Genomic DNA, 12,565 nt, shown 5'->3' on the forward strand with positions numbered 1-12,565 from the left:
CGGTCAGCCGCTGCAACAAGCAAGATGACAGCATGTCTCGGCCAGTCCTTGCCTGCTGGATAACACCTTGCTTATCGAGAGAGTGTTCCCAGTAATTGCCCTTTCGCAAAACCCCCGCCCACAAACAGTCATTGTCCAATCATATGTCCGAGCAACTGTTACTATGTAAATAGGGTCCAACATGCTCAGAGCAGGCACAATGGTGAAGCGGTGTGCTCATGGCTTGTGCAAGTCAGATACCAGGTACCCCAAGAGTTTGGCTGGGGGAGTGGTGTTCTTTCTGTCTACAATGGACTATAAAACGTCTCAGGGATGTGTGTGTGTCAGTTAGGGATGGGAATCAAAAACCGGTTCTTTCTGTCAACCGGTTCCCAGTAATACAATTCCTAGGAATCGTTTGTTTGCGTGCCTGTCAATTCCGCTTATCGGTTCCTCTTACGTCGCAAATACGTAACAATAAACTCCTCCAGGTCCTGTATATTGTGTTTATGCTAGCACCAAGTGAATCTCCTTCACCATACAGTTGTTTGCTGTACACCGTGGACAATCCACCTCCTCCACCCGCAGCTGCGCTGCCCTTAGTGCTGTGTTCGCAGCGTCTCCGATGCTACGCTACTCACTTCCGGGTTCTGTACACTGGCACTAAAGCTGCTCCTTGCACTGACTTTTCTTCCAAAAACAACAAAATTCCACAAGAACACACACCGAGTCGTCAGTTTATGTCCTCATAACAAGTAATCAGACACGGGAGACGGACTGGTACTGATCGTTGTCTTTAGTTTGCTCTTTCATGCTGATGATGTCACATGTAACAACAGGGACTGCGTCTCTGAAGGTCCATTTATAGAAATGTAAACAAAGGCTAAACTAAAGCTTTACCATTTAAATACATAACAACTGCAGCTGTACTTTTGGTTAATATGTTCTTTTTTTACAGAATAATTATTTGTTTTATGTCTGAATTAGTTTTGGGTCAAGTTGTTCAAGTTCAAAAGGAGTACTGTATATATTCTCAAATGTTTGTAGCCAAAATGTGTCATATGTTATAATAATTCATCAATTTTATATAGCTCTTTTGTATATATTATTATCTAGTGAAAACAATCTATACCTGGTGGATTAAAAGAGAGCTGATACCCCTGCAGGTAATTAAAGAGTTAAAGCAAACAAATCCATTTGTATTATTTAATTCCCTCACCCAGTGAGAATCGATAAGAGAATCGGTAAGGAATCGAATTGATAAGCAGTATCGATAATGGAATCGGAATGGCTAAATTCTTATCAATTCCCATCCCTAGTGTGAGTATGCGTGTATGTGTAGTATGGGAGTTGCGTATGTTTTTTACATTATCTCATCTTGTCTGCACTAATGTGTATGTTCAGCAAAATGTCAATAAAGCTTGATTTGATTTTGATTAAATAGGGTGACATACAGTAACTATACATTCACGTACCTATAGCGCTGTGAGCCACAATTCCGTAAACATCAGCAGGCTCACCTCCCAGAAGTCTTTCTCATGCCGGGTTAGTGCTGCTATCTTATTGGAGATAGATCTAACATTCCCCATGATGACGGACGGGAGGACAGGCTGATATATTCTCCTCCTTGCTCGCCGCTTTGCCCCCGCGCGACATTCCCGTCGTTTCCTCCTCAGTTCACGGGGGATGTTGGGTCTTGCTCCATAGGCTGGCGTAGCATTAATTCAATTTACAAATTTGAAGATCGTGCACACGATGGACAGGTCGATAAGTGAACTGCAGTAACGCCATCAGCTGAAACAGTTTAAAAAGTCACGAAAACTAGAATTTTCAGCACGTGTGCAGCAATAGCTTTAGCAGCTAACTCGGTCTTTCTGCCTCGGAAACCGATACCACGTTTACGCAAAAATATTTCAAGGAATCAACGCTCCAACGGGTAATATAATCTACATCTGTCAGACTCGCTTATTGCACGCAGTTCCTATGAAATTTGCTGTGCAGAGTTGATGCTTTCCCCATGTATGCAAGAATGTCCTACAGACACAGGTCTACTCAACTATTCCAAAACCATATATAATAAGTTTAGTAGTGCATTGATTTCATATCTCCCTAATTCAGCTATGCACTCAAGGTCACATGTTTTCAGAAATCTCGTTGCGATACTACGTTCAAAATTTCTATTTTTTATTTTTATGATTTATGTTTTTTTTTTTTTTCTTTTCTTCAAAAATTCCAAAGTGAATCGATCCGCCTGCTTAAAGTTCCCACTTACCCAATCGATAACCACGCCCACTCTTGTAAAATTCCCTTTACGTCACTGGAGATCATTGCGGAGAAGTAAACTGAGCCTCGACACAGTCAACCAAATACTGGAGCTAAACTAAGTTGGTGTGTGTTTTGGACCGACACTGACAGGTAAACCACTGTCAATTATTTTTCCTCCATTACCGACATCAACGGCCCGTCCAGCGATCGTGTTTCACCAGAGAACCAACTTCGTTTGTTCGGGTAAGTTTTTTTATGCTAGCTACAGTAGCTCGATGACAGCCAGGAGGAGTGCTAACAAAACCAGGGCTGGTCAGCAGATATCAGGGCTATTTATTACTGAATGTGGGCTGTGTTTGTGACTTCACTGTGAACTAGGAAATACAACATATATTAAGAAAATGAAATGGTGTATAAGAGCCCTTGTTAGCTGACAGGCTATATAAATAAGCTAACCTGTAGGTTGTAGCGCGCATGTTCTTTAGCATGTCGACACAGTGTTTAACACAATAGAAAACTAGGCATTGCACTACTGAAATATCAACAGCTAAACTATGAACTAACAGTCATTAATACCCAGCTGCTCCTGTCCTTGTCAATTTGATATCTATCCACTACAATGTCATTATAACTCTTCATACAGACATGTTTGAAAATCTACACACAATTATTGAAAATAAAAATACCAACTACATGTCCTAGCATTTCATGAGCTAGCAGAAAGACAGATTGTTGTATAGTCTGCTAGTATTATAGAGATGGATCATAGGAGATGATATAAGTGAAGGAATGAGGCACAAAAAACTAATCACATTTTTTAAAAATCTCTTTCAAAGTAGCTGATCTTAGTCCCTGGGCGTGGAAACCACATACAAGCCCTTCCAACAATTTCTAATGGATAATTGAAGCATAGAAATTCCATGTGGCAGGAGGTTCTAAATGAGCTAATGGCCATGTTTTGTGTTGTCATTGCCTAGTGCTATATTTAGCACCCTTTACTCATAGGGACACATGAAAGCCATCAGAAAATGCTTTGTTGCTTTTCTATGAGAGAACATGCAGGGACACAACAATGCACATCACCTTTGAGGAAGACTGGCAGTTAAAACATGTCAGTAGATAACATTTCTTGAAAAACCTTCTCTGAATAAACAAAACCTTATGAGGTGATTACCCTAACATTAGATTAGCTTGATGATTTTTATTCTTTTATTTTATATAGATGTGTTTTTCAATTTGTAAGTAATATTCCAATTAAAGATAATCATTTAGAAGGGAGCATCTAAATCCTGCGTTTGTATGTGTCGATCATGAACACGGTCCACTTGTAGGTTTTGGTGTTGTCAGTACTTATGCGTCATTGTGACACAATGTGTTGGTCATGCTCACATGATGAGGTGATTCATTAGATCAGAGGTAGAGTGATGGTAGTTTTCTGTTGTTTACACCCCTCTCTTGATTTCTCTTCTTCTCAGATTATTTTAGATAATGATGGGTTTCAAACCAGAGAGGCTAAGAGTCAACCTACGTCTGGTTATAAATCGGCTCAAACTCTTGGAGAAAAGAAAAGTGAGTCTATGAATTACCAACAGATGTGGTTCATGTGCTTCAGTTTTTCATATTTGTGAAACGTTTTTTTTTTTCTTTTTTTTTTCTTTCTTCTTCTGCTAATGACAATTTTTTTTTTTTGTTTCCATCACTCGCATCCCAAATATAAAATTAAGCTGAGCTTGCTCAAAAGGCGAGGAAAGAGATAGCCGATTACTTATCCTCTGGGAAAGATGAGCGCGCACGGATCCGTGTGGAACACATTATCAGAGAAGACTATCTGGTGGAGGCCATGGAGATCCTGGAGCTTTACTGCGACTTGCTGCTCGCACGTTTTGGCCTCATTCAATCCATGAAGTGAGTATACGTGTAAACAAGTATTCAGGCCTTTTGTCTTTAGCTAAACTGACTACAGAATCTCATAAATGTTTTCCCACATAAATGTTGAAGTTGTAATTAAGTTTTTTGTTTTGTTATGTTTGGCATTAGGTGAAACTCAATTAAGGCGTATTCACAATAGCAAAGGAAATGTGTTTATGTTCTATAAGGTTATTTTCTCGTGAGATTCAGGTAATGTAGAAAATCCATTAATCCTAAATTCATATCAGGTTTAGGCTCAAGTTTCTCAGCTAATGATCAGCTTTTGATTTTGTAGTTGGTTTTCAAAGGCTTGCATCTTTTTGGGATAAAAAAAAACCCACTTTAGATATAACTTTATTCTCTTTACATCACTTAATAGTTATGGTTTCCTATAATTGCAAATAAGAGCTTCTGGTGATTTGGTTTTAGATTGTTTCATTAAAAAACTACAGTAAGCATATATATATATATATATATATATATATATATATATATATATATTCTTTAAAGCAAGTATATCACAATTCTTTGTAATTTCCTTTTTGTTTTTGTACATTGTTTGGCTGGCAAATTATGAGAGTTTTGGAGTTTGACATTTATAAAATTTATTATGGTTTATTATTTTTAATACTATTATGAAATTATAATTTAATTTATCAGACTTTTTTTTTTTATCCAAAGCGATGTACAACACAAGTAGTTAGGGTTAAGGGACTTGCTCAACATTCCACAGTGATGGCCCAGATTGAATTGGAACCGATGACACTCCAATTACAAGCTTGCTTCTTTAACTGTTTTGCCACCACTTCCTGTTTACTCACAAAGTATGTTTTTTCTTCCACATCACTTAGGGAATTGGATCCAGGTCTGCAGGAAGCCGTGTCCACACTCATTTGGGCCACTCCTCGACTCCAATCAGAAGTGTCTGAACTTAAAATTGTGAGTAACGACTAAATCAATCGCCATTACGTTGAAATATTCAACATTTTAATAGGCTTGTTTGTAATTCTCTTTCAGGTTTCTGATCAGCTTTGCGCAAAATACAGTAAGGAGTACGGCAAGCTATGCAGAACAAACCAGATCGGCACCGTCAACGACAGGGTAATTAATTGATTTTACTCCTATACCTATTGTCGTAACGTCATTTGATCCAATACTTGATGTGTTTACAGTTGATGCACAAACTGAGCGTTGAGGCTCCACCCAAGATCCTGGTTGAGCGATATCTGATAGAGATCGGCAAGAACTATAATGTACCGTATGAGCCTGACGCCATGGTTCGGGTAAGATTTAAAGAATCTGTGTTTCCTCGGTTTGAAAGATGAAGTTAAATTCATCGTTCTATCATTGCTCCCTTACAGCCTGAGGTGTGTCCTGGAGAGGAGGCCGACCTGATTGATGTGAACCATGACAAGAGGTTTGGTGGCGGCGGAAATGGTGGTGGTGGTGGCGGCGGTGGCGGTCATTTTATGGCTCCTGCTGGTGCTATGCCCATGCCCATGCCTATGCCTATGCCAATGCCTGGAGCCTTTAACTACCCACCTTCCAAAGGAGCTGTAAGAGACCAGTTTTATTGTGAAGCTAAAGTCAGCATCTCAACTTCAAATTAGAAAATGTATTAAAAAATGTGAATACTGACTTAAAGCTGCAGTTTGTAGAATTGTGAGGCATTCCCCCCTCCCCGCCTGAACTAAACTCACCAGTCGTCTTGTGAATACTTGCATGCACGCGTACACTGTGGAACCCTTTGCGACTATTTCAATAAAGACTGGTAACAAATTTAGGACTTTATCTTGTTATTGGAGAGTGTTCTGATGTTTTAGAGACATGAAAGCACATATCACTCATAGTCACAGCTGCTCCTCACACAGGGCAGCTGAGCCCTGCTGATCAGAGCAGACAGATACTCAACATCCACGGTGCAGATGAATTGTCTGTTCTCTCCACCTTAGATAATGTTTCTCTAAGATTTACAAGATGTTTATCATTCTCTCCCTCTCTGCTCTGTATATTGGGCAGACTGCATACGGACTAAAGCGGTCCACCGCACATAGCAAGTCAGAGGGACCTCCCCGGAGTCTGTCCTCCTGAACACATTTGTGCCTTTATTCTGTTGCTTCTCAGCCTCGGCCTTCCTTTTTCCTCTTGCTTTGCTGTGTACCTGCTGTGCTAAAAGCCACGTCAGAGACTTCTGCTGGAAGACATGCCATGGGACTTTCCCTATTCTCAGATCGTGAACGCGCATAGACTTTTGACGAGCAGCTCGAACAGCCAATAGTAACGCTTAAAACTTCTCATGGGATCGCTCTGTTGATAGAAAGATCTCTGATTGGCTGAAGTCCAGCTTCACGCTCCTGTATTTCTAAAGCTCCTTTACAGAACCAGGACAAGGAGAAGAGATTCACTGTGCACTCAGAACACTTTGGATTACAATATGCTCAAAGATGATTATGGGTTTTTTTTACCAAATAACACCAATAAAAACTTACATACTGCAGCTTTAATGATTAAGTTCTATTGAAAATGAGTAATGTTTTAGAAAAGAGTTTACAAAACAATAAACATTTTCTCACGCTTAAAGTTACATACTCTTACAGTTTGGTGCTGGCCAAGATGTGAATGTTGAAGCTTAGTTGAGCCTTCAAATAGGAGACAAATATGTACTTGTGGAATAGAGAAAGAACCAACTTTGTATGTTAATCATTATTGTTATAGTGAATTGTGGTCCAGCTTTAGACTTCTTCCTGATTGTTGTTCTCTTGCAGGAACCGTATAACGCCCCCGTTGGAACCTACAACAACTTCCAGCACCAAATGGGTGGAGGGCAGCCCCTTGTGCTGCCCACTTCTCCCCCCACATACGAGTCCGTAAGTGACTGACTCCTCCCATCCGTGCCCCCTTCCCGTTCCCACAGATGGACAGACGGACAGGGCAGGGCACAACTAAGGGAAGAGCAGTTCTTTTGAGTTCGGCTTGCCTCCAGTTTTGTCTGTCCTCATTCTTTTCCATCAATTCCCAGAGTAGGGCTTAGATTGTGCTCTATCAGCGTGGATGCAGGTGGGGTGTGTAGCTGATACTTTAACCCACTAACAATAACCAAGTCACAATTGGGTGCTCTGCGCAGGACAGAAACTTAGGAAGTAACTGTTGTATTTTGTGGCAGTTACAGCATGGCCAAATTCTTTCTCAAATTTGTTTTTGTGTTACCCACTAAAGGTGATGGATTCAAAAAAGGCAGCTAAAAGTTCTTTTTTGGTTTCTTTTCTGGTGGGTGTTTTGCTGCCAACACTAATGGTATCATTTAGTTCCAGTTAGTGGATGATTTGGTCTCAATGACATTCTCTCTGTTTCAGATCGACGACATGACTGACAAACCCTTTGTTCCCTCTCAGGCTATAGGTGAGTTCCAACTAGTCAGTCTTGTCCTTCTGTTTGTGATTTCACTGAAAGTCAAGGATGTGTTGGCCGGACGGAAATATTCTCTAGGATCAAGGCACTAAAAGTCTTCTGAGACGTTATTAATTCAGCATAAAATAGGAGACCTAGGGTTCTCTTATGGCTCGTTTCCATTGGCGGTATCAGCTCTACACGGCTCCGCACTCCTCGCTTTCGGGAACTGATGCAGTTTTTCCTGAGCGTTTGCATTGAGCACCAACTTTACACTCGAAACTGCCAGACTCCACATATTGCACTTTTTTGCTGCCAACCTCAATGGTGGCCGAATGTTTCCTCTCTGTGCATGAGTTGATGACTCTATGCTGTAATAATTCTCTGAAGCAATCTCTCTGCTTTGTGCCTACGTCACGTTTTCAGACCAGGGCTGCTTTTTTTTGCAACCTCAACAAAGGACGTACCAAAAAGGCAGCACCAGGTACCATGGAGGAGGGAATTTTTCCCAGTGGAAACACGCATAAAGAGAGTAGAGCCGTTACCCCCAGTGGAAACGCACATTACTGATGATTTTTATTCTGATGAAGACACGTGTTACACAGCTCTGCTTTTATTTTATTCTCTTCTGGTGAACACATCAGCCTTTTTAAAGCAGGCAGAGTTCAGGCTCTGCTCTAACAGCCATAATATTTGAAGACAGTATTTTAGATCCCAGGATACTTGTGAGACAGCTGTCACCAGGGTTGGGGTCAATTATAATGGTAAATGAGTAATATATAATTAATGACAGTTACAGCATAATTTAGTTGTAATTTAAAAATTATTTTGCCGCTGTAATCTTAATCGAATTGTAATTAATTTCAGAAAATGTACTTTGTAATTGTAATTGGCATAAAACTGCGGGACCATGTTCCAGTTCTTTGTCTTACACACATGTAGTTGACAATGGTTGTTTTCCTACTACCTGTGAGTGAATCTTTACACCTCCATACAGATGGTAAGGATTAGAGTGGGCTAGAGTGAATTTATTTAAATAGGGACGATACAAAGAGTAACAATACAGTGAATGTAACAGATGATTTGTACAAAGAGCTTGTAGCTGTTGCTAAATTTCATCTCTTGTCCTTATTTGGGCTTTTTACATAAGATATAATAAATGCACTAAAATGTAAAGGTAAAGATGCCAATACCATTGCATACAAATGCAAAACCACAGAAAATCATCATAACAGGCCTATAAATGATAAGCATACACGGTACACCAAAATACATAATACATGAGATCATCAGTAAAGCTTTTTGGTCCCATGTGGGCGATGTAAATAAAATTTAGAAAAGTTGTAATCAAACTTTATTAATTGAGAGAATAATTGTATTTGACTTTCAGGGTGAAAATGATCATTTTAATTTAATTGTAATTGGGGAAAAAAGGATGGTAATCATAATTAGATTGTAATTTATTCTGGATAATTGAAAAAGTAACTGTAAAATGTAATTGACACTAACCCTGGCTGTCACACCAATAAATTTCAGATTATCAGAGTCATAAATAATGTTTAAAATCCTCCTCAGGTCCAGGTCCTACATCTAAGATGTTTGACAACAACACCCTCCCAGAACTCCCCTCCGTCCCTGACACACTCCCAGCTTCCTCCTTCGGCGGAAACACCACCACGTCTGATGACATCGACTTTGACGACTTGACGCGGCGGTTCGAGGAGCTGAAGAAGAAAAGCTAAATGTCTTCTCTCTCACACACACACACACAGTTGTATAGATGCACACTTACACACACACACACACCGAGGCCTGTGTGTGTGTGTGTGTGAGGCCTGCGTTGTCAACATAAAACATCAGTTAGGAAAAGTTTGTCCAATTTTCTTTCTTTTATTTTTATTGAGGATTGATGTAAATTTACAAACATGTATCTTAACTCCTTCATAGAATATTTATATATATATGGAATATCCCAACATACTAAAGGTGTGCGTGCTCTCTAACTGATCTGATCTTTTAGCAGAAATGTCTTTTCGGTTGATGTTCGAAGGTTTTTTTTTTTAACTTTATTTTCTGTTTGAGAAACAATATTGATTCTTTGGTTCCGTCACGTTGATTGTTGTGTGGCCTTGTGCACACTTTAGTTAAACTCACACTGAATTTTAACTTTTTCTTAGCGTCTGCGTAATAAACTTAATAATCATGTAGTTTCCTGGAAAATTTCTGAAAGTTTCTTCCAGTCCACGCCTTTTCTTCTTCTTTGTGTACGCTGTGATTGTCGTCTCACAGTCGCTCTGTTGACCAGTTGAACAAGTTCGACAGGCTGTTCCACCTTTGACGGGAACAGGTATTTGTTTGCACTCAATGAAGTCACCACATCAGTGCAGAGGCGAGGTGGAAACACTCGGTCACAGGGCTCGACATAAGCCATAATCTCAGTCAAGCAGTTGAAGCGTCATGCTGGGCGTGTATTAGATCAAATATGGATGTGCTTTTCAAAATGGCGGGACATTATGTAAATTCACATAAAAGGTTGGGTGGACTTATTCTATTCTATATAGACAATAGTGTAGTAGATGACTTTAGTTTTTGATTTGACTGTAAATGAATCAGTGCCTGGTAGCAGGGAGATGGCCATTATTAAGAAATCAGCTTTTACAGGCTGCGTCTCTCTAAATGTAACTTTGTTTGCTCATTTGAATGTAAGTTTTACCAAATGCCCGCACTTTGATGACTGAACAACTTAACTTTAAGGCGAGTCTCATGAAAACTTTCATTTGATTTGATGTACATTTAAACCCCTGAGGTAAAAGTCTGTCATTGTGAGCATGGGTCCTAACCGTTGTGTACAATACTGCATATGCCTTATACGCATCATCACGTATCGGGGGGCCTTGCCTTGTTTTTACTAAGGTGATGAGTTGGTTATCTGTACAGGCTGGGGACATGTTAGCTGTGTAGAGTCTCATGCTTTACTAACACCAGTTTATGAAATTGCTTTCTTTTGTCTGAATTAACATATTTGGAGATAGAAAGCCGACTGTGACCTGACCACACCCAGCTGTGCTCGCATTGCAAACAGACACAGGCCTTCAGTACCTAGCAACCCTCAGAGCAGCAGAAAGCAATCGTTGCATCTTCTCAATATAAACACAGATCATTTTTAAAAACCTGTTGGACAGAGAAATGTGAGATCAGAAACACTACTGTGATCTGTTCACTGTTTTCTATGTTGGGCTGCAGTTTTATGTTCATCATTCAGACACAGAATGGTGTCCTGTTTCTGAAATTTAATTTTCCACCTTGCTGTATACTACAACAAAAAATGTAATAAACGTTATTTTAAAACTGAAAGTGGGTGAAATCTCCACAGTGATGTTCCTTCTTTACATTACTGTAATGTAGAGAGGTAACCAGCAGGGGTCCTGTTTCTTTTATTTATTTTCTGTACCTTTACTACTCACATCAACCACAGGGTGGCGCACGCTCCCACAACATGTTCCCACCCTCATTCAATTTAAAGTTTTCATTCAATCTGAGTTTAAAGGTATACGAGTTTAACCTGTAAAAAACATTGTACACAAGCACAGAGAGGATAACTCAACATAGAATGTTCTACACTAGTCAAACCCAGAGTTATTTAGCTGTGAGGCAAAAGGTAAAACAATGGTATGAATGAATAACATTGAAAATATAAAGAGGGAACCATGAATCATACAGCATGCTCTTAAGATTTATTGGATTTGTCAACATTTGATATTTTAAACAATAAATTAGTCCATTTTCAAATTTTCTAGGACTATATTGAGTCAGATGTCAAAAGTTGGTGCTGCAGTCTACCTATTTTCTGGTTATATATGTATATACACACTGTATATATATGTAGCCAGAGGTGGACTGGGACAAAAATTCAGCCTTTGCATTTTGTGTCCAGATCAGCCCACTACATTATCAGTGACATCACATAGTAGCCATTATTAAGTCAGTGATGCTCAACATGTGGCTCTTTGTCATTCTTTATCATTATTATTCCCCCAGAAAACCTTTAAATGGGGAAACTTTTTAATCCCATTTTACCTATTTCCTTTGGCCATTTTGCAACTTCCTTTGTCCCGTTTTTGCCCCTTTTCAAAAAGTTCTGACACTTTTTTCAGACTTTAGCTACCTTCGGCCTATAGATGTCCCTTTTTTGTTTATTTTTTAAGTTCTTTTTGACACTTTATTCAATTTTTGTCCTTTAATTTTATTTGGGCCACTTGTCATCCAAATAAGCTAGCTTTTGCCCAATACATACCACTTGTATCAGTTTTACCCTTTATTTTGCCTCTTTTTGTTCCACATTTTTGCCCTTTTTCACTATTGTTTGCCTTATTTTGCCTATTTAAGCTACTCTTTGCCATTATATACCATCTGCTTCCTCTTTATTTGCCCATTTTTGACCAGTCTTTACTGCTTTTGGCCGATTTTAGTCATTTGAGATTTGTAAGACAAGCCTTTATGTTATCCAATCATAATCAGCCATTATGTTTTGCAAGAGTCTAAAATCTGCCCTTAGGCCTTCAAAATTAACAGTGCGGGCACCTGTTGCTCAAAGTGAATGGAAATGAAACTCTGGTGTTAACCAATCAGCTTTGGAGGTGGACATTGTATGCATGACTTGCTGTAGCACCAGTGTAGCACTGGAGTCTGTGAAATCAGCTTTGGCTTTTTCCATATTGTGATGTCATAGGGTGGACTCTACTTCGGCTGCCTGTTTCCGACACGCATGCAATAATAACTTCACATTCAGAGCTGAGATTGGGTGGTTCCTGAAATCAGTGGATAGGTCTTGTCCTCTCGAGTCCAAAAATATGGAAATTACCATTAAATATAAACCAGAAGTGCAAAAAAATCAAATCAGCACCCAAGTATCGTGATTAAAATTAAATCGGAACAATAGCATATGGTCCCAGCCCTATTAATTATTGTAATGTTATTTAAAGTCAATTTGAGAACATTCCCCTTTAAAACCTTTTTTTAACAGAAT

General features: G+C 39.3%; 2 protein-coding genes across 3 annotated transcripts in view; both read left to right on the forward strand.

Moving 5' to 3' along the window:
• Positions 1-12,565, forward strand: part of dhodh (dihydroorotate dehydrogenase) — a 58,287-nt gene that overhangs the window by 17,109 nt on the left and 28,613 nt on the right. The window lies entirely within an intron of this gene.
• ist1 (IST1 factor associated with ESCRT-III) lies at positions 2,361-10,893 on the forward strand. The gene is made up of 10 exons (XM_028477108.1): positions 2,361-2,487; positions 3,720-3,817; positions 3,969-4,149; positions 5,004-5,091; positions 5,170-5,253; positions 5,325-5,435; positions 5,514-5,708; positions 6,918-7,019; positions 7,506-7,551; positions 9,115-10,893. The coding sequence occupies exons 2-10, from the start codon at positions 3,733-3,735 to the stop codon at positions 9,279-9,281; spliced, it is 1,059 nt and encodes a 352-aa protein (XP_028332909.1). The 5' UTR covers positions 2,361-2,487; positions 3,720-3,732; the 3' UTR covers positions 9,282-10,893.

Source organism: Gouania willdenowi, chromosome 3 (genome assembly GCF_900634775.1).
Source record: "Gouania willdenowi chromosome 3, fGouWil2.1, whole genome shotgun sequence".
Taxonomy (NCBI): Eukaryota; Metazoa; Chordata; class Actinopteri; order Blenniiformes; family Gobiesocidae; genus Gouania; species Gouania willdenowi.